Source organism: Aquarana catesbeiana, linkage group LG13, assembly GCF_042186555.1.
Source record: "Aquarana catesbeiana isolate 2022-GZ linkage group LG13, ASM4218655v1, whole genome shotgun sequence".
Taxonomy (NCBI): Eukaryota; Metazoa; Chordata; class Amphibia; order Anura; family Ranidae; genus Aquarana; species Aquarana catesbeiana.
The window spans coordinates 131,853,223-131,875,933 of NC_133336.1; the positions used below are offsets into that span (position 1 = coordinate 131,853,223).

General features: G+C 41.2%; 1 protein-coding gene across 4 annotated transcripts in view; it reads left to right on the plus strand.

The window, feature by feature from the left end:
• The window catches only part of LOC141117163 (protein-L-isoaspartate(D-aspartate) O-methyltransferase-like), a 243,299-nt gene that overhangs the window by 214,316 nt on the left and 6,272 nt on the right, over positions 1 to 22,711 (plus strand). For all 4 annotated transcript variants that reach the window (XM_073609834.1, XM_073609837.1, XM_073609835.1 and 1 more), the window contains one exon: positions 4,500 to 4,669. In XM_073609834.1, coding sequence (XP_073465935.1) covers positions 4,500 to 4,669 — 170 coding nt within the window. The remainder of the gene's footprint in view (positions 1 to 4,499; positions 4,670 to 22,711) is intronic.

Genomic DNA, 22,711 nt, shown 5'->3' on the forward strand with positions numbered 1-22,711 from the left:
CTTTTCTGTGTTCAAGAGAGGGCCCTTTCAGATAGGCTGTATGGGACGCCATGATTTCTAACAGCGGCCCTGCAGTGATCCATCGTCGGCTGTGTCCGGGGGACACAGCGGGTGTCAGATCATGCCGCAGCATGGCATGTTCTGGGGAGGATGTCATGTGACATCCACCCAGAACAGCGAATGTCCCGCCTGGCCTATAGACAAATGACAGCCGGGCAGGATATTTGCTGTTCTGGATGGACATCATAACAGCAGTTAAGGGCCAGTACACAATGAATCGCATGGGAACACATTCACGTTCCTGTGCGATTTGAGTGCAGTGCGTTTTCAGCCCATTCATTTTAACCACTTGCTTACTGGGCACTTATACCCCCTTCCTGCCCAGGCCAATTTTCAGCTTTCAGCATTGTCGCAATTTGAATGACAATTGCACGGTCATGTAACACTATACCAAAATTAATTTTTTATCATTTTTTTTCACACAAATAGAGCTTTGTGTTGGTGGTATTGCATCACCATTGGGTTTTTTTGTTTTGTTTTTTACTAAAGAAACAAAAAAGCCTGAAAATTGTGAAAAAAACATTTTTTTTTAGATTTTGTTATAACATTTTCCTAAGAGGTAGTTTTTCTCCTTCAATGATGTGTGCTTATGAGGCAGCACTGGGCATTGATGGGCACAGATAAGTGGCACTGATAGGTACTGATGAGGCTGCACTGATAGGTGGCACTGATGAGGCACTGATAGGCACTGATTGGCAGCACTGGTGGGCACTGATAGGTGGCACTAATGGGCACTGATAGGTGGCACTGGTGGGCACTGATTAGCAGCACTGGCAGGCACAAACCCTGTAACAGAAGCCGGTTACCGACTTTCTTTTATTCTCACGCTGATCGTGAGGAGAAAAAAAAAGCCAATAACTGGCTTCTGTTTACGTCCGTGATCAGATGTCATTGGCTGACATCTGATCACGTGGTAAAGGGCCGCTGTGATTGGCCCTTTACCCTGTTCTGTGATCAGCCGAGTCCGAAGGATCACAGAGCGTGCCGTATGCATGATCACGGGAGGACATCTATTGATGCCCTCCCGGCAATGAAAGCCCATGCTGTAGCCATCTTTTGTCTATAGCGCGGGCGGAAAGTGGTTAATGGGATAAAATCTCATTGCACAACACCAAAAGTAGTGTATGCACTGCTTTAAAAAAAATGCACTTCAAAAAACGCTTGCAGCTGGATCACATACTTTTGTACCATGCGATCTGGTGCAGGCAAATGCACTGCGTTTTTGACCTGCATTTAGATTGTCATTAAATTAACACCGACACCCACTGCAGATCGCAAGTGTGGTGCCATTTGAAGACGGCGCAGAACAGAGGTTTCCTACACTGCATTTTGGTGTGATCTGGACTGAAACCCTTCACAGATGAGCAACAGATTACCTAAAAGGTAAACAAAGAATTCTGTTCGTACAACAGTGTATGAATTCTGTATAGCAGTTCCCTCTCCGCAGTAGCGGATTCATTTTACTGATATTGGGGATGAGCACAGGACTCAACATATACTTTGTACACAGTGCAGAAGTTTCCTTCATAATATTTCCTCTTTTGGTTGTTTTTAGCTTGTAGTGTTATGGCCCGTACACATGATCCGAATATCGTACGAAAACGGTCGTCTGAGGAAGCATCGTACGATATTCGGATCGTGTGCACACTACTTTTGACAGCCGATCACGACTATTCATCCGATATTATTCGATCGGACATACACGGAAATTTTCCTCGTACGATTCCAGATCGTACGATTTTCGTTTAGTCAGTATAGTTGTTGTCCGAAAATACAATACAAATACATTACAACACATGACATCACTTCCGATTTTTTTGTCTGTCATACGAGAATTTTCGTGCCTTTATTAGCAATTCAATTTCTACTTGCGACTACTTAAGCGAGAATGGTCGTACGATCGGTCGTACGATATTCGGAACATGTGTACGAGGCATTAGGTTATTTTCTCTATTGGCCGAATGTTCTATAACTCTTCTAGTTGAATGTTCTTAAAGAGGCTCTTCAGTCATATATTAACCACTTCAATACTGGGCACTTTTACTCCCTTCCTGCCCTGCCTTTCAGCGCTGTCGCATTTTGAATGACAGTTGCGTGGTCACGCAACACTGTGCCCATAAGAAATTTGTATCATTTTTTTTCACACAAATAGAGCTTTCTTTTTGATGGTATGTATTCGCCACTAGGTTTTTCATTTTTCTGCTAAATAAATAAAAGGCCGCAAATTTAGAAAAAATAAGTGTTTTTCTTAGTTTCTATTATAACATTTTGCAAATAAATAATATTTCTTCATAAGTTTAGGTCACAATGTATTCTGTTACACTTCTTTGGTGAAAATAACCCAAATCTGTGTATATTTTTTAGTTTGTAGGAAAGTTATAGAGTACACAAACTATGGTAACACAGTATATCTGAATATTAAACAATTTTTTTGAGGCCCCAAAATGCCAGGACAGTACAAATATCCCTAAATTACCCCTTTTTGGAAAGTAGACAGTCCAAGATATTTAGTAAGAGGCATGGCAAGTTTTTAGAAGTTGACATTTTTTGTCACAATTTTCTGAAAAATGAAATAAAAATAAAAAAATTCACAATTTTATTTTATTATTATTTTTTTTTTACATCATGTCACCAGTGCAGTACAGCATTATCATATAACAGGTGTGGTGGTGATCAGAGACACTGACTCTGGCAGTATGTAAAAATATATATTTATTTTAAATATTGATTATTACTTTTTTTTTTTTTATACGATTTTGTTTTTTCTAACACACAGATCAGAGATCAGAGCAATGCAGTGTTACCATAGTAACACTGTACTACTTTGGGGAAGTAATCAGGTTTTTTTTTTTATTTTTCATATGATTACTTATTTCATTGAATTTCATTGGTATAAGCAACCATTTTTACTGATTGACACTGAAACTGATTCATTCATTGTCTTTTTTGTTGTGATTGGTCAAAGCTAATCACATGGTACAGATGGGCTGTGATGGGCTCTGTCTGTACCATGTGATCACTTTGACCAATCATAGCTAGCAACACAATTGTATACAATGGATGACATGAAAGGAAGCCATCCATTGTTTACAACTGTCACGTGATCTACTGTGATTGGTCACAGCGATGACATAGTACTGGCAGCGGGCCGGTACAGTGATCAGTCATCAGCTGTGTCTGGTGGACAGTGCTGGTGACAGATCGCGCTGCTGTGCTGCCACGCGAGAGGCACATTCCGGGACGACATCATATGATGTCCTCCCAGAACAACAGTGCTCCCACACGGCTGTCATCTTACAATTGGCTGGGTGGGAAGGTGTTAAATTAAGTCAGCAGCTGCAAAAACCTGTCCCAGAATCCAGTGGTGTCCTCACCCAGCCGATTTCTTCATCAGGCTTCGGTCCCCGGCGCCGCCATACTAACTGTGGGCAGTCGGCTGTGACTGTTTGCGGCTTCACAGCTGGCTGCTCACTGCACTTGCGTGAGCCGTGCTGCGCTGCGCAATGTGATAGGTCATGTCCCAGAAGACTATGGGGGAGGAGGGGGGCAAATCTTCCGCTCAGATCTGAAAAGAAGTGGGGCTACCTGTCAAAAAGAGGTACATGACCCCCCCCCCCCAAAAACTGAAGAAGGAGGAGGGAGGGGTGGAAGAGTAAGAGCGGTTGTTTCCCTTTTGGGTGAAGTTCCACTTTAAGGCTTTTTTCAAAAGGTAACAAATCTGCAGAATTTTTAGTATTTAGTATTATCAAAGTTTAACTCTGGTGCAGCTGTTGTATCATATTAAAAATGTCTGCATTTCCAAAGTTTTAGGGCACATTCACTGGACCTCACTCTAGTGATAATAAATTTGTTAAAATTACATTTAGGCCTTGTTCAGATGGGCTGCAGGACTTGCCTCCACTCTGAAAAAGGGATCCACCACAGATCACTTTTCAGAGGGCAGTTGACAGGTGGCTGTGGGGCAATATGTCCCATCCCCATTCCCTGTTTCAACCCTTTTACGTCATTTTATAAAATGCTTAACCACTGTGCTGTAACCGCTTGCATTGCCTTCTGTTGCAGGGCAGTTGCAGCGTGGCTGTGTTCACATGAATGGGTCTTGTTCAGTGGTGGTACAGCCTACCCAATGTAATGGGGGTTAATGTTTGCAGTGGCCATGAAGCAAAACATTGCAGCCTTGCCATATGTTCAGACCTAAATAGCTGCATGTCTTTTAGGTGTGTGGTCAAAGGTCAGTAAAACTGCACCCAACCATCTGTTTTTACCACCCTCCTGGCCACCTGTGTGAATGAGCCCCTAGGAATGTGCATATCCTGGTTAATATAAAACAAAATAAGATTGCTGTCACACTTGCCCAAAATTATGTATCTAAACTACAGACTATTCCACAGTTATATTCTTTTCATTTGCAATACTTAACTGTTGTTTTTGTTTGGCAGCTGCTGAATGAGTTGAAGCCAGGAGGAAGACTGGTCCTACCTGTGGGTCCAGAAGGTGGAAGTCAGTTTCTGGAACAGTATGACAAGGATAGTGATGGGAACATAACAAGGGTTCGCTTAATGGGTGTCATGTATGTTCCCCTAACAGACAAAAAGAGACAATGGCCACTGTAAGAAAATTTATATAAATTTCTACAAACATACAATGTAGTAACTTTAACTAGAAATCATCATTGATGTTTTGATAGATGCTAACCAGGAAAAGCTGAAATTTGGTTGCCATTGTTAAGTCTATATTATTGCTTTTTTGCAGTTATTAAATAAAAGCAAAAAATATATTTATTTTTTATTTATAATAAATAAATAAAATAAAAAATAAAAAAAAATTATATATATATATATATATATATATATATATATATATATATATATATATATATATATCAGTTATGTTCAGTATTTGAAAATAAATATTATGCTTGCTTGATTCAACTTCTCTGAATTGAGGATTAAAAGAGTTTACTTTGTTTATCTTGCCGAGTTTTCATTCATTCTCAAGGGACATATTTCCAAAGCCCAACCTATGTTTTGTCTGTGTTATATTATTACATGTTCCCTTTCTTTGCAGATTGTAAATGATTCATAGACCATATATTAAGAGAAACACATTTGCCCACAATCGGATTCTAGCTGTCATTCCTCCAGTGCAGATTCAACAAATGAAGTTAAAGGCAAACTCCTGCTTTTGCAACATATTGCATGTTACACCTGTATTTAGCATGTAACATGTTGCTAAGTAACACAACCCAACACTTCCATAGATCGCTGGTCCAATGCTTTCCAAGCTACTGTGAAAAAAATTAAACCGCAAATTTTTGTTTCTACAAATACACAAGTATTCATACATTTTTTTTAAAGTGAACTTGGCCTCTAGGGCCAATTCACACCAGTGCGTTGATCTGCGTTTTAGTGCAATTGTAAAATGCATATCAGTTGAAGGACAACTAAAAAAACAATTTCCAATGTGTCCTATTCACACTATAACGCTGCACATGCATGTCAGTGCATGTCAAAATGTATGTGAACGGACACCAGCGCATGTTAAAACACAACTAAAACGGATGAAAGTGCATTTTCCATAAACTTTAGCGTAAGTCAGTGTGAATTGGCCATTAATATACAGGATCTCATGACCAATTTGCCTTTTACTTTAGCCCATTTTTCTATAAATTTAAAAAAATGATGACATAACTGAGAGAAGAAATATGATTTCAGTGGCTTCTATTTATATCAATAATAATCATTAGCCCATTACAGAATTGTGTTGTGTACAGCAGAGTGTCCAAATGTTTAGAACTTTTCCCTTTACAATGGTGGTCCTTGGTTTGTTTCCAACTAGGGACAGTAAACCTCACCATACACCGATCAAAATTTGTCTGGTCAAGCAGAGAGCAGCTGAATTTTGACCAGTGTGTGGGCTCCCCTGCTTGACTGAAGTTGAATAAACAATAGGTTGGAAAATGTTCCATCAATCAGCGACTTATATGTGAGTGGATAATTGCGCTAATATTAACCTCTCATGTGCATACCTAAGTGCAATACCTATGTGTGTGAAACAACCACACAAATGAATATATAAAAACCATACACTATAAACATAAATTTCTAAATATGATACCACTCTAATCCTAAAAAGCAAAAACCTGCATAAATCATATATGCTTCCCCAAAGGTGTATTTAAAGCAATTGAAAACTAAAAATGCATAAAAACCAAAGTGCATTCAGTGCTGATAATTCTTGCATAAAGCATACGAAAATATATCGTGCATCAGTAATATAAGCTCAGATGAAATATAAATAAATAATCACTAGAATATATAAAAAATCAAAATTCAATACATAAAATGAAAATAATCAGTGGATACGTTCTAAATTAAGTTTGGTGCATTGGTACATAGAAAAAGTCAGTAAAACATGCTTGGATAACAAATAAGATGAGTGGAGTGCCAAATAAGCTAATAACTCCAATGATGATAGTAGTAGCGAATTCAATGTCACTTTTCACCTCTCCGTTCCCAGCAAGGATTAAACTGATTCTCCGCTTACTCTCATGCCATATAAAATATAAAGAGAGACAGATCCATTGCGCAATGATCTCAGCAAGATGAATAACAATGCAAGGATACTCAGTTGTACTCACATATCCACTGCTTAAAAAGATCGCATATGGATTGTAATGATCAGCTGCATATAGCTCTGTATCACGGGCTTTTCGTTCGCCGCTAGGGATGAGCCGAACACCCCCCGGTTCGGTTCGCACCAGAACCCGCGAACGGACCGAAAGTTCGCACGAACGTTAGAACCCCATTGACGTCTATGGGACTCGAACGTTCGAAATCAAAAGTGCTCATTTTAAAGGCTAATTTGCATGGTATTGTCCTAAAAAGGGTTTGGGGACCCGGGTCCTACCCCAGGGGACATGTATCAATGCAAAAAAAACTTTTAAAAACGGCCGTTTTTTCGGGAGCAGTGATTTTAATGATGCTTAAAGTAAAAAAAAAAAAGTGAAATATTCCTTTAAATATCGTACCTGGGGGGTGTCTATAGTATGCCTGTAAAGTGACGCATGTTTCCCATGTTTAGAACAGTCCCTGCACCAAATGTCATTTTTAAAGGAAAAAATCTCATTTAAAACTGCTTGCGGGTTTAATGTCATGTCGGGTCATGGCAATATGGATGAAAATCAGTGAGACAAACGGCATGGGTACCCCCCAGTCCATTACCAGGCCCTTTGGGTCTTGTATGGATATTAAGGGGAACCCCGCACCCAAATTAAAATAAGGAAAGGTGTGGGGCCACCAGGCCCTATATACTCTGAACAGCAGTATACAGGCGGTGCAAACAAGACAGGGACTGTAGGTTTGTTAAGTAGAATCTGTTTGTAATTTTGAACATTTTTAATGTGTTTAGCTCCAGCCAAAAAATCTTTTCTAAGCTTTTTGGAAAACATAGGGAAGGGTTATCACCCCTGTGACATTTGTTTTGCTGTCTTTCCTCCTCTTCAGAAGATTTCACCTCACTTTTTTGTCCCAATGAAAAATGTTTTTTGAAAATTTGGGTTTTTTTGTGGAACAAGGATTGGAAAGCATCAGTGGAAAGGAGAAATTGTTTTCCCATATTAACTCTTACAGGAGAGAATTTCCCTTCCTAGGGGTAGATTTCATCTCACTTCCTGTTGTCTCCTTCCGTTTGCAAGTAGGAGTCGTTTGTAAGTTAGATGTTTGAAAGTAGGGTCCTGCCCTATATACTCAGCAGAAATTTGGGCCTTAGGTGTTGCTGTGGCCACAACACTGTAAGCCCTCACAGGGCCCTGCTGTGAAATATTAGATCAAGAATTGTAATTACATGCCCCTGTTGAACAGGAGCTGAAAAATTAGGCCTTAGGCACTGGTGCTGGTGCCACAACACTGCAACCCCTCACAGACACTCTAGTTGGAACGCAGGAACGAGCCCTGCTGCAAATTATTGCTTCAAAAATTGTAATTACACGCCCCTGTTAGACAGGGGCAGAAAAATTGGGCCTTAGGCACTGGTGCTGGTGCCACAACACTGCAACCCCTCACAGACACTCTAGTTGGAACGCAGGAACGAGCCCTGCTGCAAAGTATTGCATCAAAAATTGTAATTACACGCCCCTGTTAGACAGGGGCAGAAAAATTGGGCCCTAGGCACTGGTGCTGGTGCCACAACACTGCAACCCCTCACAGACACTCTAGTTGGAATGCAGGAACGAGCCCTGCTGCAAAGTATTACATCAAAAATTGTAATTACACGCCCCTGTTAAACAGGGGCTGAAAAATTGTGCCTTAGGCACTGGTGGTGGCGCCCAGAACCAAAAATGTTCTTACAAGCTATCAGCGTGATGATTGAGGAGGAAGAGGATAATTACTCAGGGATAGTCACTCAGCATCAGCATAGGCAGTCTTTGAAGGGATCTGAGATTTCAAAAAAAATTATTCGGTTACATCAGCATCAGGTGCTTGGTAGCTGGTGGTGATCCAAGACTCATTCATTTTTATGAAGGTCAGCCGATCGACCGAGTCGGTGGACAGACGCACCCTGTGATCGGTTACCACGCCTCCAGCAGCACTGAATGTGCGTTCCGAAAGAACGCTGGATGCAGGACAGGCCAGTAGCTCAATTGCATACTGTGCAAGCTCTGGCCAGTGATCCATCCTCAAGACCCAGTAACCCAGAGGATTTTCGGTGGGAAAGGTGTCCAAGTCTGATCTTGCCCCTAGGTATTCCTGCACCATGTAAAACAGACGCTGGCGATGGTTGCTGGAACCGATCATACCTTGGGGCTGCGGACCAAAAAATTGTCTGAACGCATCGGTCAGACGGCCACCTTCTCCACCGCTCCTTCTTTGACTGACCGAAGCCTCAGCAACACGTTGTCCAGAAACAGGAGTTTGTAACCTCCCAGTCTCTGGGAACGCGTTGCACAGACCTTTCTGCAAGGCCTCCCGAAGATGTTTCATCCTCTGCTCCCTCTGCGATGGCAAGATAAGGTCCGCAACCTTACCCTTGTAACGTGGATCAAGGAGGGTTGCCAGCCAGTATTGGTCCTTCTCCTTGATACCACGAATACGAGGATCCTTACGCAGGCTTTGCAGGATCAGGGAGGCCATGCAGCGTAGGTTTGCTGAGGCATTTGGTCCGGAGTCCTCTGGGTCACTAAGAACGACATGGTCCGCAGCCACCTCCTCCCAGCCACGTACAAGTCCATGTGTTTCTTGGGACTGATCCCTTAAAGACTGCTGCTGATGCTGAGTGCCAGGCTCCACCTCCATACTGACACAATCTTCCTCCTCCTCCTCTTCCTCCTCGTCCTCTTCCTGTGTGATCGGCGGGCACGCAGGAACACTGTCTGGATAAAGGGGGCCTTGAGAGCTAAGGAAGTCCTCCTCTTCCTGCCTCTGTTCTGCCTCAAGTGCCCTGTCCATTATTCCACGCAGCGTGTGCTCCAACAGGTGGACAAGGGGGACAGTGTCACTGATGCATGCACTGTCACTGCTCACCATCCTCGTGGCCTCCTCGAATGGTGACAGGACAGTGCATGCATCCCTGATCATGGCCCACTGGCGTGGGGAAAAAAAACCAAGCTCCCCTGACCCTGTCCTGGTGCCATAGTCGCACAGGTACTCATTGATGGCCCTCTGCTGCGTGTGCAGCCGCTGCAGCATGGCCAACGTTGAGTTCCACCTGGTGGGCATGTCACAGATTAGGCGGTTCTTGGGCAGGTTAAACTCCTTTTGGAGGTCCGTCAGCCGAGCACTGGCATTATATGACCGGCGGAAATGCACACAGACTTTCCTGGCCTGCCTCAGGACATCCTGTAAGCCCGGGTACCTGCCCAAGAACCGCTGCACCACCAAGTTAAGGACGTGAGCCAAACAGGGCACATGGGTCATTTGTCCCTGTCGGAGGGCAGAGAGGAGGTTGGTGCCATTGTCGCAAACCACCATTCCTGCCTTAAGTTGGCGTGGCGTCAACCACCTCTGAACCTGCCCCTGCAGAGCTGACAGAACCTCTGCCCCAGTGTGGCTCCTGTCCCCCAAGCACACCAGCTCAAGCACCGCATGGCATCTTTTGGCCTGCGTACTTGCGTAGCCCCTTGAACGCCTACGGAGCACCGCTGGTTCCGAGGAAGAGGCCATGGAGGAAGAAGAAGAGGAGGGGGTGGAGGAGAGAGGTGTGTCACAATCAGCATTTTGGAGGCGTGGTGGCGGAACAACCTCCAACACTACTGCACCTTGTCCTGCATCCTTCCCAGCTGCCAGCAGAGTCACCCAATGCGCCGTGAAACTTAGGTAACGTCCCTGTCCATGCCTGCTGGACCATGAGTCAGCGGTAATATGCACCTTACCGCTGACCGCCCTGTCCAGCGAGGCATGGACATTGCCTTCCACATGCCGGTAGAGAGCCGGAATCGCCTTCCGTGAGAAAAAGTGGCGTTTGGGTACCTGCCACTGAGGAACCGCACATTCCACAAACTCACGGAAGGGGGCAGAGTCTACCAACTGAAAAGGCAGCAGTTGAAGTGCTAGCAATTTTGCCAAGCTAGCATTCAACCGCTGGGCATGTGGATGGCTGGGAGCAAACTTCTTTCGGCGGTGCAGCAGCTGGGGCAGGGAAATTTGCCTGGTACAATCTGACGTCGGTGTACCAAAAGCAGATTGCCCACAAGTACTTGGCTGTGACACACCTAATTCTACACCTTCATTCCTCTCACTGCAGGTCTCAGAGAGGACTGAAGGTCTAGTGGGGTTGGAAATCTCAGCTGATGAGGAGCAAGGAGAGATCCTCTTTGTTCTTTGGTGTGGGTCTTTTAGATACGCTTGCCAACGAACTGCATGGCAGGTCAACATATGTCTGGTCAAGCATGTGGTACCCAAGCGGGAGATGTTTTGGCCACGCGAGATACGCTTGAGACATATGTTGCAAATAGCAGCGGTGCGATCTGATGCACTCGTCTCAAAAAAGGCCCACACCAAAGAACTTTTTGAATAACGCGCAGAGACTGCAGCGCCCTGCACATGTGGAGCTTTGGGGTGTGATGCAGTCAATGTGCTGCCCTTAGGCTGGCCCCTGGAGGGCATCCTGCCTCGTTGGTGATGTGCTGCCGCCTCCTCCTCCTCCTCCTCCTCCTCCTCCTCTCTCCTATCAGGCACCCACGTTGAGTCAGTGACCTCATCATCCCCTCCCTCCTCATCACTGGAGCAAACCTGGCAGTATGCTGCAGCAGGGGGAGCATGACTGCCAGATTGCTGTCCTTCTTGGGCACCCCCTCTGTCCGCGCTCATGTTACTGCCTTCATCGAGCTCAGTATCGTCATCAGAGCCTTCCAAACGCTGGGCATCCTCCTGGAGCATGTACCCAACACTGTGGTCAAACAGTTCGAGGGAATCCTCATGAGGACATGGTGGAGCTAGGGAAGGAGTCACTGATGACATTGAGCTGAGGGAAGAGGCCGCTGCTTTGCCAGACAAAGCACCCTGGGCATGGGTGAGAGAGGATGAGGAGGATGAAGACGGCTTGGTCATCCACTCGACCAAGTCTTCCGCATGTTGCGGCTCAACACGGCCAGCTGCCGAAAAAAAGGCCAAGCGTGTCCCATGGCCACGTGCTGATGAGGATGCACCGTCTCCACGACCAGCACTAGACACAGAGCCTGCTTGCCCTCTCTTATTGGCTTGTGACTGTCTGCCTCTCCTTCTTGGCCTTCCAGACATACTAATGGCCTGTAGCTGCACTAAGCTGGGATAGAACACCTGTAATTTTCTTCAAGTAGCTTTATATACTGTAACCAGACAAGCCTGCCTGTCAGTAGGAAGATAACAGGAACGGATCTAGCTGAACACTGTGAGCAGGACGCACTGTACTAAATGTAAATAGTCTAGCTGCCTGACCGTGGTACTAATAGGATCAAATAGAACACCTGTAATTTTCTTCAGGTAGCTTTATATACTGTAACCAGACAAGCCTGCCTGTCAGTAGGAAGATAACAGGAACGGATCTAGCTGTACACTGTGAGCAGGACGCACTGTACTAAATGTAAATAGTCTAGCTGCCTGACCGTGGTACTAATAGGATCAAATAGAACACCTGTAATTTTCTTCAGGTAGCTTTATATACTGTAACCAGACAAGCCTGCCTGTCAGTAGGAAGATAACAGGAACGGATCTAGCTGAACACTGTGAGAAGGACGCACTGTACTAAATGTAAATAGTCTAGCTGCCTGACCGTGGTACTAATAGGATCAAATAGAACACCTGTAATTTTCTTCAGGTAGCTTTATATACTGTAACCAGACAAGCCTGCCTGTCAGTAGGAAGATAACAGGAACGGATCTAGCTGAACACTGTGAGCAGGACGCACTGTACTAAATGTAAATAGTCTAGCTGCCTGACCGTGGTACTAATAGGATCAAATAGAACACCTGTAATTTTCTTCAGGTAGCTTTATATACTGTAACCAGACAAGCCTGCCTGTCAGTAGGAAGATAACAGGAACGGATCTAGCTGTACACTGTGAGCAGGACGCACTGTACTAAATGTAAATAGTCTAGCTGCCTGACCGTGGTACTAATAGGATCAAATAGAACACCTGTAATTTTCTTCAGGTAGCTTTATATACTGTAACCAGACAAGCCTGCCTGTCAGTAGGAAGATAACAGGAACGGATCTAGCTGAACACTGTGAGCAGGACGCACTGTACTAAATGTAAATAGTCTAGCTGCCTGACCGTGGTACTAATAGGATCAAATAGAACACCTGTAATTTTCTTCAGGTAGCTTTATATACTGTAACCAGACAAGCCTGCCTGTCAGTAGGAATTTAACAGGAACGGATCTAGCTGAACACTGTGAGCAGGACGCACTGCACTAAATGTAAATAGTCTAGAAGATAACAGGAACGGATCTAGCTGAACACTGTGAGCAGGACGCACTGCACTAAATGTAAATAGTCTAGAAGATAACAGGAACGGATCTAGCTGAACACTGTGAGCAGGACGCACTGCACTAAATGTAAATAGTCTAGAAGATAACAGGAACGGATCTAGCTGAACACTGTGAGCAGGACGCACTGCACTAAATGTAAATAGTCTAGAAGATAACAGGAACGGATCTAGCTGAACACTGTGAGCAGGACGCACTGCACTAAATGTAAATAGCAGGAACGGATCTAGCTGAACACTGTGAGCAGGACGCACTGCACTAAATGTAAATAGCAGGAACGGATCTAGCTGAACACTGTGAGCAGGACGCACTGCACTAAATGTAAATAGCAGGAACGGATCTAGCTGAACACTGTGAGCAGGACGCACTGCACTAAATGTAAATTGCAGGAACGGATCTAGCTGAACACTGTGAGCAGGACGCACTGCACTAAATGTAAATAGTCTAGAAGATAACAGGAACGGATCTAGCTGAACACTGTGAGCAGGACGCACTGCACTAAATGTAAATAGCAGGAACGGATCTAGCTGAACACTGTGAGCAGGACGCACTGCATTAAATGTAAATAGTCTAGATAGAAGATAACAGGAACGGATCTAGCTAAACTGAATACAGTGTATATATATATATGCAACACCTGGGATGCATATATATACACAATACACTGTAAGTGCAGCTAACTGACTGACTGTTCTGCCTAATCTATCTAACTCAAATCAAATGACACTGTCTCTCTCTCTCTCTATCTCTCAGCACACCGGAACACACACTACACAGGGCCGCCGTGCAGGCGGCCTTATATAGTGTGGGGTGTGTACTAAATCCCCTGAGCCATAATTGGCCAAAGCCACCCTGGCTTTGGCCAATTACAGCTCTCTCTACTGACGGCGCTGTGATTGGCCAAGCATGCGGGTCATAGTGCATGCTTGGCCAATCATCAGCCAGCAATGCACTGCGATGCCGCAGTGAATTATGGGCCGTGACGCGCCACACGAATTTAGCGCGAACGGCCCATAACGTTCGCAATTCGGCGAACGATCGAACAGCCGATGTTCGAGTCGAACATGGGTTCGACTCGAACACGAAGCTCATCCCTATTCGCCGCCAATGCTCACACACAACTGTTACTAGCAGTGTCAAAGGCTCCTCCTCCCGACGCGTTGCGTCACAGACACGTGACTTTATCAAGGGTGCCTCTGCCACAAGCCTGCTCCGCATTTATGGCGTGTGTTTTTGTGGCCATGGTTACCCTGGGAGTCAATGCGTCATCATTTCATTAGCGCTGTCTCCTTAGTAACCAAACACTCGTTCCAGCTATCCTGATACAGCATGCTAACTTCTCCAATACATATCAGACATTTATTACAACATGTGTGAAAATAAAATAGAATATAAATCTATAATATAAAATCCTATGACAATCTAAAATAAAACCAATGGTAGCAAATACATAAAATCAGTATACTGGGGAAACTCCCCCTACCGGGCAAATGTTAAAATTACATTTACCTCAATAGAAATTCTCCAACCATAACTCCACATATATAGGTAAAATACATTAGAGAAATATCACACTATAAAATAGAAGTAACTAATACTGAAAAACAATTATGATCCCAAAGTAAAGAGAAAGATATAAAATCTTACAATAAAATATTCAATTTGAAAACCTATATTAAAATATTATGTTAAAAATCAGATATAAAACAGTTCAAATCGAAATCTATGTTTAAGCCTGATGGCGTGAGAGTGCGCATATTAAATATCCATTTGGATTCCTGCTTACTTAATTCTCTTACTTTATTACTACCCCGCCAATGCGCTTTATACTTTTCAATTGCCTAAAATTTCAAAAGTGCAGGATTTTTATTATGACATAAAGCAAAGTGGCGTGACACACTATGTTTGGGAAAACCCTTCACTATGTTTTGTATATGCTCTCGGATTCTTTTCCACATGGGTCTTTTGGTTCTGCCAATGTACTGTAACGAGCATGGACATTGTGGTACATATACTACCCTTTCACTTCTGCATGTCATGAAGTCCTTAATCTCGTGTTGGAGGTTAATACTTGTAGAATTAAAATTGGTGCATTTCTGTCCATTTTGTCTGGTATGTATACATGCATAGCACCGCTTACAAGGGTAAAAACCTTTCCTCTGGAAAAAAGATAATTCTTGAGATTTGGGAGGGTCTACAACATTTTTGGCAATTATGTCTCTCAGGGTAGGTGCTCTTCTGTAGACAAAATGTGGTTTGGTTGGTAATATATTCTTCAGTTGTTGGTCAGCTAAAAGAAGTGGCCAGTGTTTTTTAAAAATTCGTTCTATCTGCCGGTGTTGAATGTTGAAATCCATAATCATTGGAACATCTTGCCACTGTATAGATTCTTTTATCCTATCTTTAACTAGTTCATCCCTATTAATTTCTGACACCGCCTTAATTTTTTCTTCTATAAAGTGTTTGTTGTAACCTTTTTGGATAAACTTATCCCCAACGTCCTCTGTCTGCTCTAAAAAAGTGCTTTTTTCGGTACAATTCCTTCTCAATCCTATGAATTGTCCTTTCGGAATGTTAATCAGCCACGGATCAAAATGACAGCTATCAACAGGGATAAAACTGTTCCTTTCCACTGGTTTAAAAAATGTTTTAGTTAAAATTCCACTGCTTGTTAATTCTATACTCAGGTCCAGATAATGCACATGTTTGGTACTCAATTCATAGGTAAGTTTGATGTTCTTTGTATTTTTATTTAATTCCTCCAGAAATTCACGGAGAGGCTCCTCCTCGCCCATCCACAGCATTATGCAATCATCTATGTAGCGCCTGTACATTATGAGTTGTGGAGGGATATTAGCATATATGGCCTCCTCCTCCCATTCTGCCATGAATATATTTGCGACACTAGAAGCATATTTAGCTCCCATGCCTATTCCATTTAACTGTCTGTAAAAATCAGAGTTGAACCAAAAATAATTGTGCTCTAGGCCAAATGCCAAGCATCTTAAAATGAATCTCTTTTGCTTCAAAATTAGATCGCTGAATTTGTTCATGGCCCATTTAGTTGCTCCAATGGCATTCTCATGGCCTATATTAGTATACAGTGATGATACATCTGCAGTGATAAGTATATATATTTATGATCCGGTTTAATTAAAATCTTATTAAGTTCCTGTATTAAATGCTTCATATCTCTTAGATAGGCTGGTGTTTTAGGTACTAGTGGTTGTAAGAAATTGTCCACATATTCTCCCAGTCTGGAATTGATGGACTGGATACCATTAATAATGGGACGTCCAGGAGGTTTTTCTTGGTCTTTGTGCAATTTAGGCACTGTGTAGATCACAGGTACTCTGCATGTGTCTGGTATAAGGTATGTCTCTTCCTTCTTTGTTAAAATATTTTTCATGCTGCCTTTTTTAATCAGTTCCTGTAGTTCCACTTTATAATCCCTCGTGGGGTTCCCTCTCAGTTTTATATATGTGTTGGTGTCATTTAATTGTTCCTGAATTTCATTATTGTAGTAATCTTTGGATAGAACCACGATTCCTCCTCCTTTGTCAGCTGGTCTGATTATTACTTGTTTATTCTTCTCCAATTCCTTTAATCCATTTCTTCCTTGTCAAAAGAAGTTTATTGAGTATACAATGTTATAAAGATACATAAAGTAAGTTTACAAGGATCTATAAAGTAAGCTCATTGTTTTACAGTAGGGTTTATATAGGTAAATATCATGAAATTTCAAATATTAAACATTGGGTTCACGTAAACCTAAATTAAAGATATATATCATTTCCTTAGTTACTTTTGTAGGTATTTAAATGATTTATACCTACTATACATATTGTTTACAAGTAGAGTGTATATAGGTCAAATAAATTCTGATAATGAGCTTTAATCGTAAGGTGGAGAAAAGGAAAGAGAAAGAAGAAAAAGGGTTGAAAGGTAGAGGTATGGTCCACAAGGTTGTCCCGCTCGTCAGTTTATTATTCTTTTTAGTTCTCTTTGAAGCCTTAGAATGGGTGTCTCTGTAAGTCATTTAATCTGTTACCATGGCAACAGGACAGAGTCATTGAAGTTTGACAGGAACTGTTGTTTTATCCAAGGATGCCAAAGTTTTTCAAATTTTGGAATTTGATTTTGATCGATGGCTACCATCTTAGCATGGGACATTGTATTATTCATTCTGTGAATTGTTTCTGCTAGTACCAATGTAGGAGATTTCCATGCCTTGGCCACTGTTTGTTTTGCAGCCGTTATTAGTTGAATCATAAGTTTGAATTGAGAGAGTGTTAACCATTCCGGTTTTAGATTAAGTAAAGTTAAATATGGATCTGGTTGTATTATTTTTTTAAATATTTTAGATGCAATCACGAAGACTTCCTTCCAGAAGGTTTGGATTACTGGGCACGTCCACCATATGTGTAAATATGTGCCTATTTCTGGGCATCCTCGAAAACAAAGAGCTGAGGTATTAGGTGAATATTTTGCCACTCTAGTGGGTACAAGGTACCAGCGAGTTAGGACTTTATAATTTGTCTCCAGTGCTAAGATGTTGGGTGAAGATGACTTAGATGTGAGCCATATGTTAGACCAGTCCGTGTCTTCTAAAGTTCGTCAGAGGTCCTCCTCCCACCTCTGAACGTAAGAGGGTCTATTAAGATTTGCTACTCCATATAATTGATTATAAAGTGATGAAATTGTACCTTTAGCAAATGGATCTTTTGTACAGATTGATTCAAAAATGGATAATTGGGATAATGGTGTATCCCCCTTTAGGAATGGTGTATAGAAATTTTTGATTTGGAGATATCTAAATATCTCAGAGTTTGGTAGATCATATTTTTCTCTAAGCGATGGGAATGAAAGGAATGATTTAGATGCTATGAAGTCATTTAGTGTCTGAATGCCTGATGTTGTCCAAGCTTTAAAAGAATTTGGGTAGATCCATGCCGGATAAAAGGCCGGATTTCTGATAAAAGAAAGGAGAGGATTGTGTGGAGATTGTAACTGATATTTGGTTTTTAGTTTATCCCAGAGAGATAAGAAGTGTTTAGTTATGGGATTATGAATTTTAAAGCGGTCTTTAGGATCAAGCCATAATAAATTTGATATTAATAGAGGGTCATTTTCTGAAGCCTCTATAAATACCCATAATGGGATTTCCTGTTTTGCATGGTATTTGGACAGACTGGCCAAATGTGCTGTTCTGTAGTAGTTAGTAAAATTAGGGTATCCCAGGCCTCCTTTATTTTTGGGAAGATGTAGTGTGTGTATAGGTATACGTGGTTTAGAAGAGCCCCATATAAACGAAGTTGCTCTTTTTTGTACTATTCTCAAAAAATAGGAAGGAATTGGAATAGGGAGGACTCTGAATAGATAAAGCAATTTGGGTAGAATAGTCATTTTGATTGCATTAATCTTCCCTATCCAGGATAAAGGAAGTTGCGACCATTGTTTTATTAGATTTGTGATCTGTCTTAATACAGGAGGATAATTGGTTGAGAATAAGTCAGAATGAGATGCTGTTAAATGAATTCCAAGATATGGGATTGATTTTTCTGCCCATATGAATGGGAGTGCAGCCCTAGCCGGGATCAATTCCATGTTTGTGAGTGAAATATTAAGCACTAGGCATTTCTTAGGATTAATCATAAGGCCAGATAGGGCTGCAAATCCATCAAGAGCCGGTATTAAGTTAGGACCAGAGACCTGTGGTGATGATAGAAAAAGTAATATATCGTCTGCAAATATACATAACTTGTGTGTAATACCTCCTACTTCAACGCCAGTTATAGTTTGGTTTGTTCTGATGTATTGGGCCATGGGTTCGAGTATAAGGACAAATAATAAGGGAGATAATGGGCAACCCTGTCGGGTACCTCTTTCGATATTAAAGGCTTCAGATTTGTATCCAGCATATTTTATATAGGCTTTGGGTTTATTATATAATGCTTTGATCCATGTTAAAAAGTGGGGTCCAAAACCCCATTTTTGTAATGAATATTGCATATATTGCCAGGATACTGTGTCAAATGCCCTCTTAATATCGAGAGATAGAAAACATAAAGGGATTTTCCGTTTTTTAGCAATATGTGCCAATAACACTGCCCTGCGTATATTATCGCCTGCCTGTCTATTTGGCATGAAGCCTACTTGATCTCTATGTATTAATTTTCCTATAATGCTATTGAGGCGTTTTGCTATTATTTTTGCTAATAATTTAATATCGAGGTTTAACAGAGAGATAGGCCGATAATTCACACAGGAAGTATCATCAGAAAGGGGTTTTGGGATCATACAAACAATTGCCATTAGTGTTTCTTGCCGAAAAGAATGTCCATCTAGAAGTTTGTTAAAAGTTTCAGTGAGAATGGGAGAGAGTATTTCTGAGAATGTTTTATAGTATAATGCCGAGTAGCCGTCTGGGCCTGGTCTTTTGTTAAGTTTTAGGTCTTTTATGGCGTTAGCAACTTCATCTATAGTTATAGGCTCATCCAAACTGCTTTTTTGATTCTGAGATAACTCAGGTAAGGTTATTTTTGAGAAGAAGGATTCAGCCTCTGTAGGATTAAATTCATTGTTTGTCTTGTATAAAGTTGCGAGATGTGAGTGAAATTTATGGACTATTTTAACTGGATTACAAGTGTAAACATTTTTTGATAATTTCAAACGTATTGGTTTGAAAGATTTGTTAGTTGAATTTAATGCCCAAGCCAAATATGTACCTGGTTTGTTTGTATTCATGTAGAAATTGTGTTTGGAGCGTTTGAGGGATTTATCAACTGACTCAGTGAGAAATAGATCGTATTCCAATCTAGATTTTTCCAGATGAGATTTTGTACTCTGAGATGGATTATCTTGAAATGATATGTAGGCTGCATTAAAATTGAGTTCTAGTTTTTTTGCTAGATTTTTGCGTTCCCGTTTAAATAGTGCCATTTGTCTTTGTATTGTACCACGCAAGACAGGCTTATGAGCTTCCCACAGTGTTATTGGGGAGATGTCTGTTGTATTATTAATTGATATGTATTCCTGTAAAGCTTGTTCAATGGCCATCTGATGTAGTGGGTGTTTGAGCGTTATGTCCGGTAAGTACCACGTTGGGTCATGCGCTTTTGGTATGGCTGAGGCTATAGTAGTGTATACTGCATTATGGTCAGACCATGGAATCGGAATTATATCTGATGCAATAATTTCTGGTATCATTCCTATTGTTAGAAAAATATGATCTATTCTGGTGAAGGTTTGATGAGGGTGCGAGAAATAAGTGAATTTCTTTTTCATTGGGTTACTTTCTCTCCATGAATCTACCAGATTGTATTTGGAAAGAAGTTGAGAAAAAGGTAATCTAGAGGTTATTTTGGATGGTGTAAAAGGTGATTTATCTAGAAATGGGAGGAGGACTTGGTTCGAATCCCCACACATTATCACTGTTCCTATTTTGTGTGTATTAATCACTTGTAATATATGTGAGAGGAATGGTGTAGGTTGTTTGTTAGGAGTGTAGTAGGAAATCACCGTGATTGCTGTATCCATTATATAACCCATGAGTATCAGGTATCTACCTTCTGGGTCTTTAATTTCTGATGATAAGGTGAATGGTGTGGATCGGTGAAATGCAATTAGAGTTCCCCTTTGCTTGGTACAGGCAGAAGCCGTGTAAATTTGTTGATAAAAAGGAGAAATATATTTTGGAGTAGAATCTTTGGTGAAGTGTGTTTCTTGGAGGCATACTATGTGAGCCTTCTTGTTATGGAAAGTACGGAAGGCTTTGGTCCTTTTTTGAGGGACATTTATTCCCTGAACATTCAGGGAAAGTATATTCAGTGGTGCCATGGCAATAGATCAAATAGTTTTGACTTACTTTTTGTTATGCAGAGCTGACTGCGCAGATCAACCTGTGTGGACTGAAGAGATGAATAGATAGAAAAGAAACCAGTGAATTCTGGAGTAAAGAGTAAACAAACAACATATGAGATTAGATGATACATTGTATAAATTATTTTTTGCAAGTAATCACAATTTACCCGTGAAAGAGAATAAATATCTCTCTCAGGGGAATAAGTGCCTTTGTCACACTCCTAATAATATGGTTGGGAGAATGAGGAGGGCTAATGGGGGTACACGGATCTTCCGCTTACAGGAGAGAAGTGCTATGTCAAAAAGACATCAAAATGATGTTTCATTAATTGGAGTGCAGAATATAGTTTTTGTTGAAATTATTATTCCAGGGTGGTTGTATATGGTTAGTCTTGCCCTAGGCTAAAAAATTCAGTTAGAAAGGTACTGTTAATAACTTTGGTATTGATGAAGATAGTTTGAATTATTTTGGGATTTTAACCCTTTTAGAGTAAACAATTACATATTTTATTCATATGCAACTGTTTAGATATGTTAACTCATAAAATTGAGGTTGTATTGCTTCAGATTAGAATAAACAAAAACATAATTCTAGGAACTAGTTAGGTAATAATATATTTGTTTTAAGAAAAGAAAGAAAAAGCTTCCATTACTTCTGGATTATTGAACATATTTGTCCTAAAAAGTAATAAATCTATTGTTATTACCTGATAATATATAACTGAACAAGAATTTCCTTATTTCACTTATATATTCTAAGGCTATATGAATCAGAAGTAATAAGAAATATAACTGGAATGTAACATGATCCCACACAGTGTGTGACTATCAGAATGCAGTTACATTCAGTTATAAATACAGGTTTTTTATAGAGAACCATCTCTTAGTATAATAAATGAAGAGATATCAGGAATTAGGATGTCAGTCCATTGAATCTTCTTGGTCCATGGATGATGTGGCATAACGGCCTCTTTTGTGAGAATGATGATTCCCATTTTGTTCTGAAATTTTCTGGGTGCTGCCTGAAGGTGAAGATGATGCCATTCTTCTGCGTGTGGGAGTGTTGCTGCTTGTGGGTTCTGTCAGATTTAATTTTAAAAGGGTTTGTTGTAGTTCATCTGCTGATCTGCTTCTGTAAATTGTACCTTGGTAGTTAAATCTGACTGAAAAGGGGAAGCCCCATTGATACATAATGTTGTGGCGTTGCAGTTCCATTAGTTGGGGTTTCATGGATCGTCTTTTAGTAATAGTAAGTTGGGATAGGTCAGTAAAAATTTGATAATTGTGTCCTTGAAAATTAAGTTCCTTTTTTTCTCTTGCAGCAATTAGTATTTGTTCTTTCGTTCTGTAATAATGAAATTTTGTGATTATATCACGTGGGGGTCCATCTTTCTTTTTGGCTGTGAGGGCTCTGTGTACTCTGTCCAGTTCTAAACGTTCAATAGGGATATCTGGCTTTAGTTCTTGTAATAGAGCAGTAATAGTAGATTGCAGGTCTGTCACAGTTTCAGGTATTCCCCTTATGTGCAAGTTTGAACGTCTGGCTCTATTTTCGTAATCTTCGAGCTTAGTTTGAAGTATTAAATTCTCTTTTTTTAATTGTTCCAATTCTGTTATATTTTCTTGGGTTGTAATTTCAATTTCATCCATTTTTATTTCTAAGGCTGCGGTGCGGTTTCCCAGCTCTCTTATTTCTTTGGTTAGGCTTTTTGTTATTTGGTCTGAGGTTTGTTTTAAAGCCTTATGAAGCATCTTTTCAAATTGTAATAATATTACTGGGGATGCTGAGGAGGCTTGTGGAGAAGTTTGTGAGAGGATTTGTTCTGT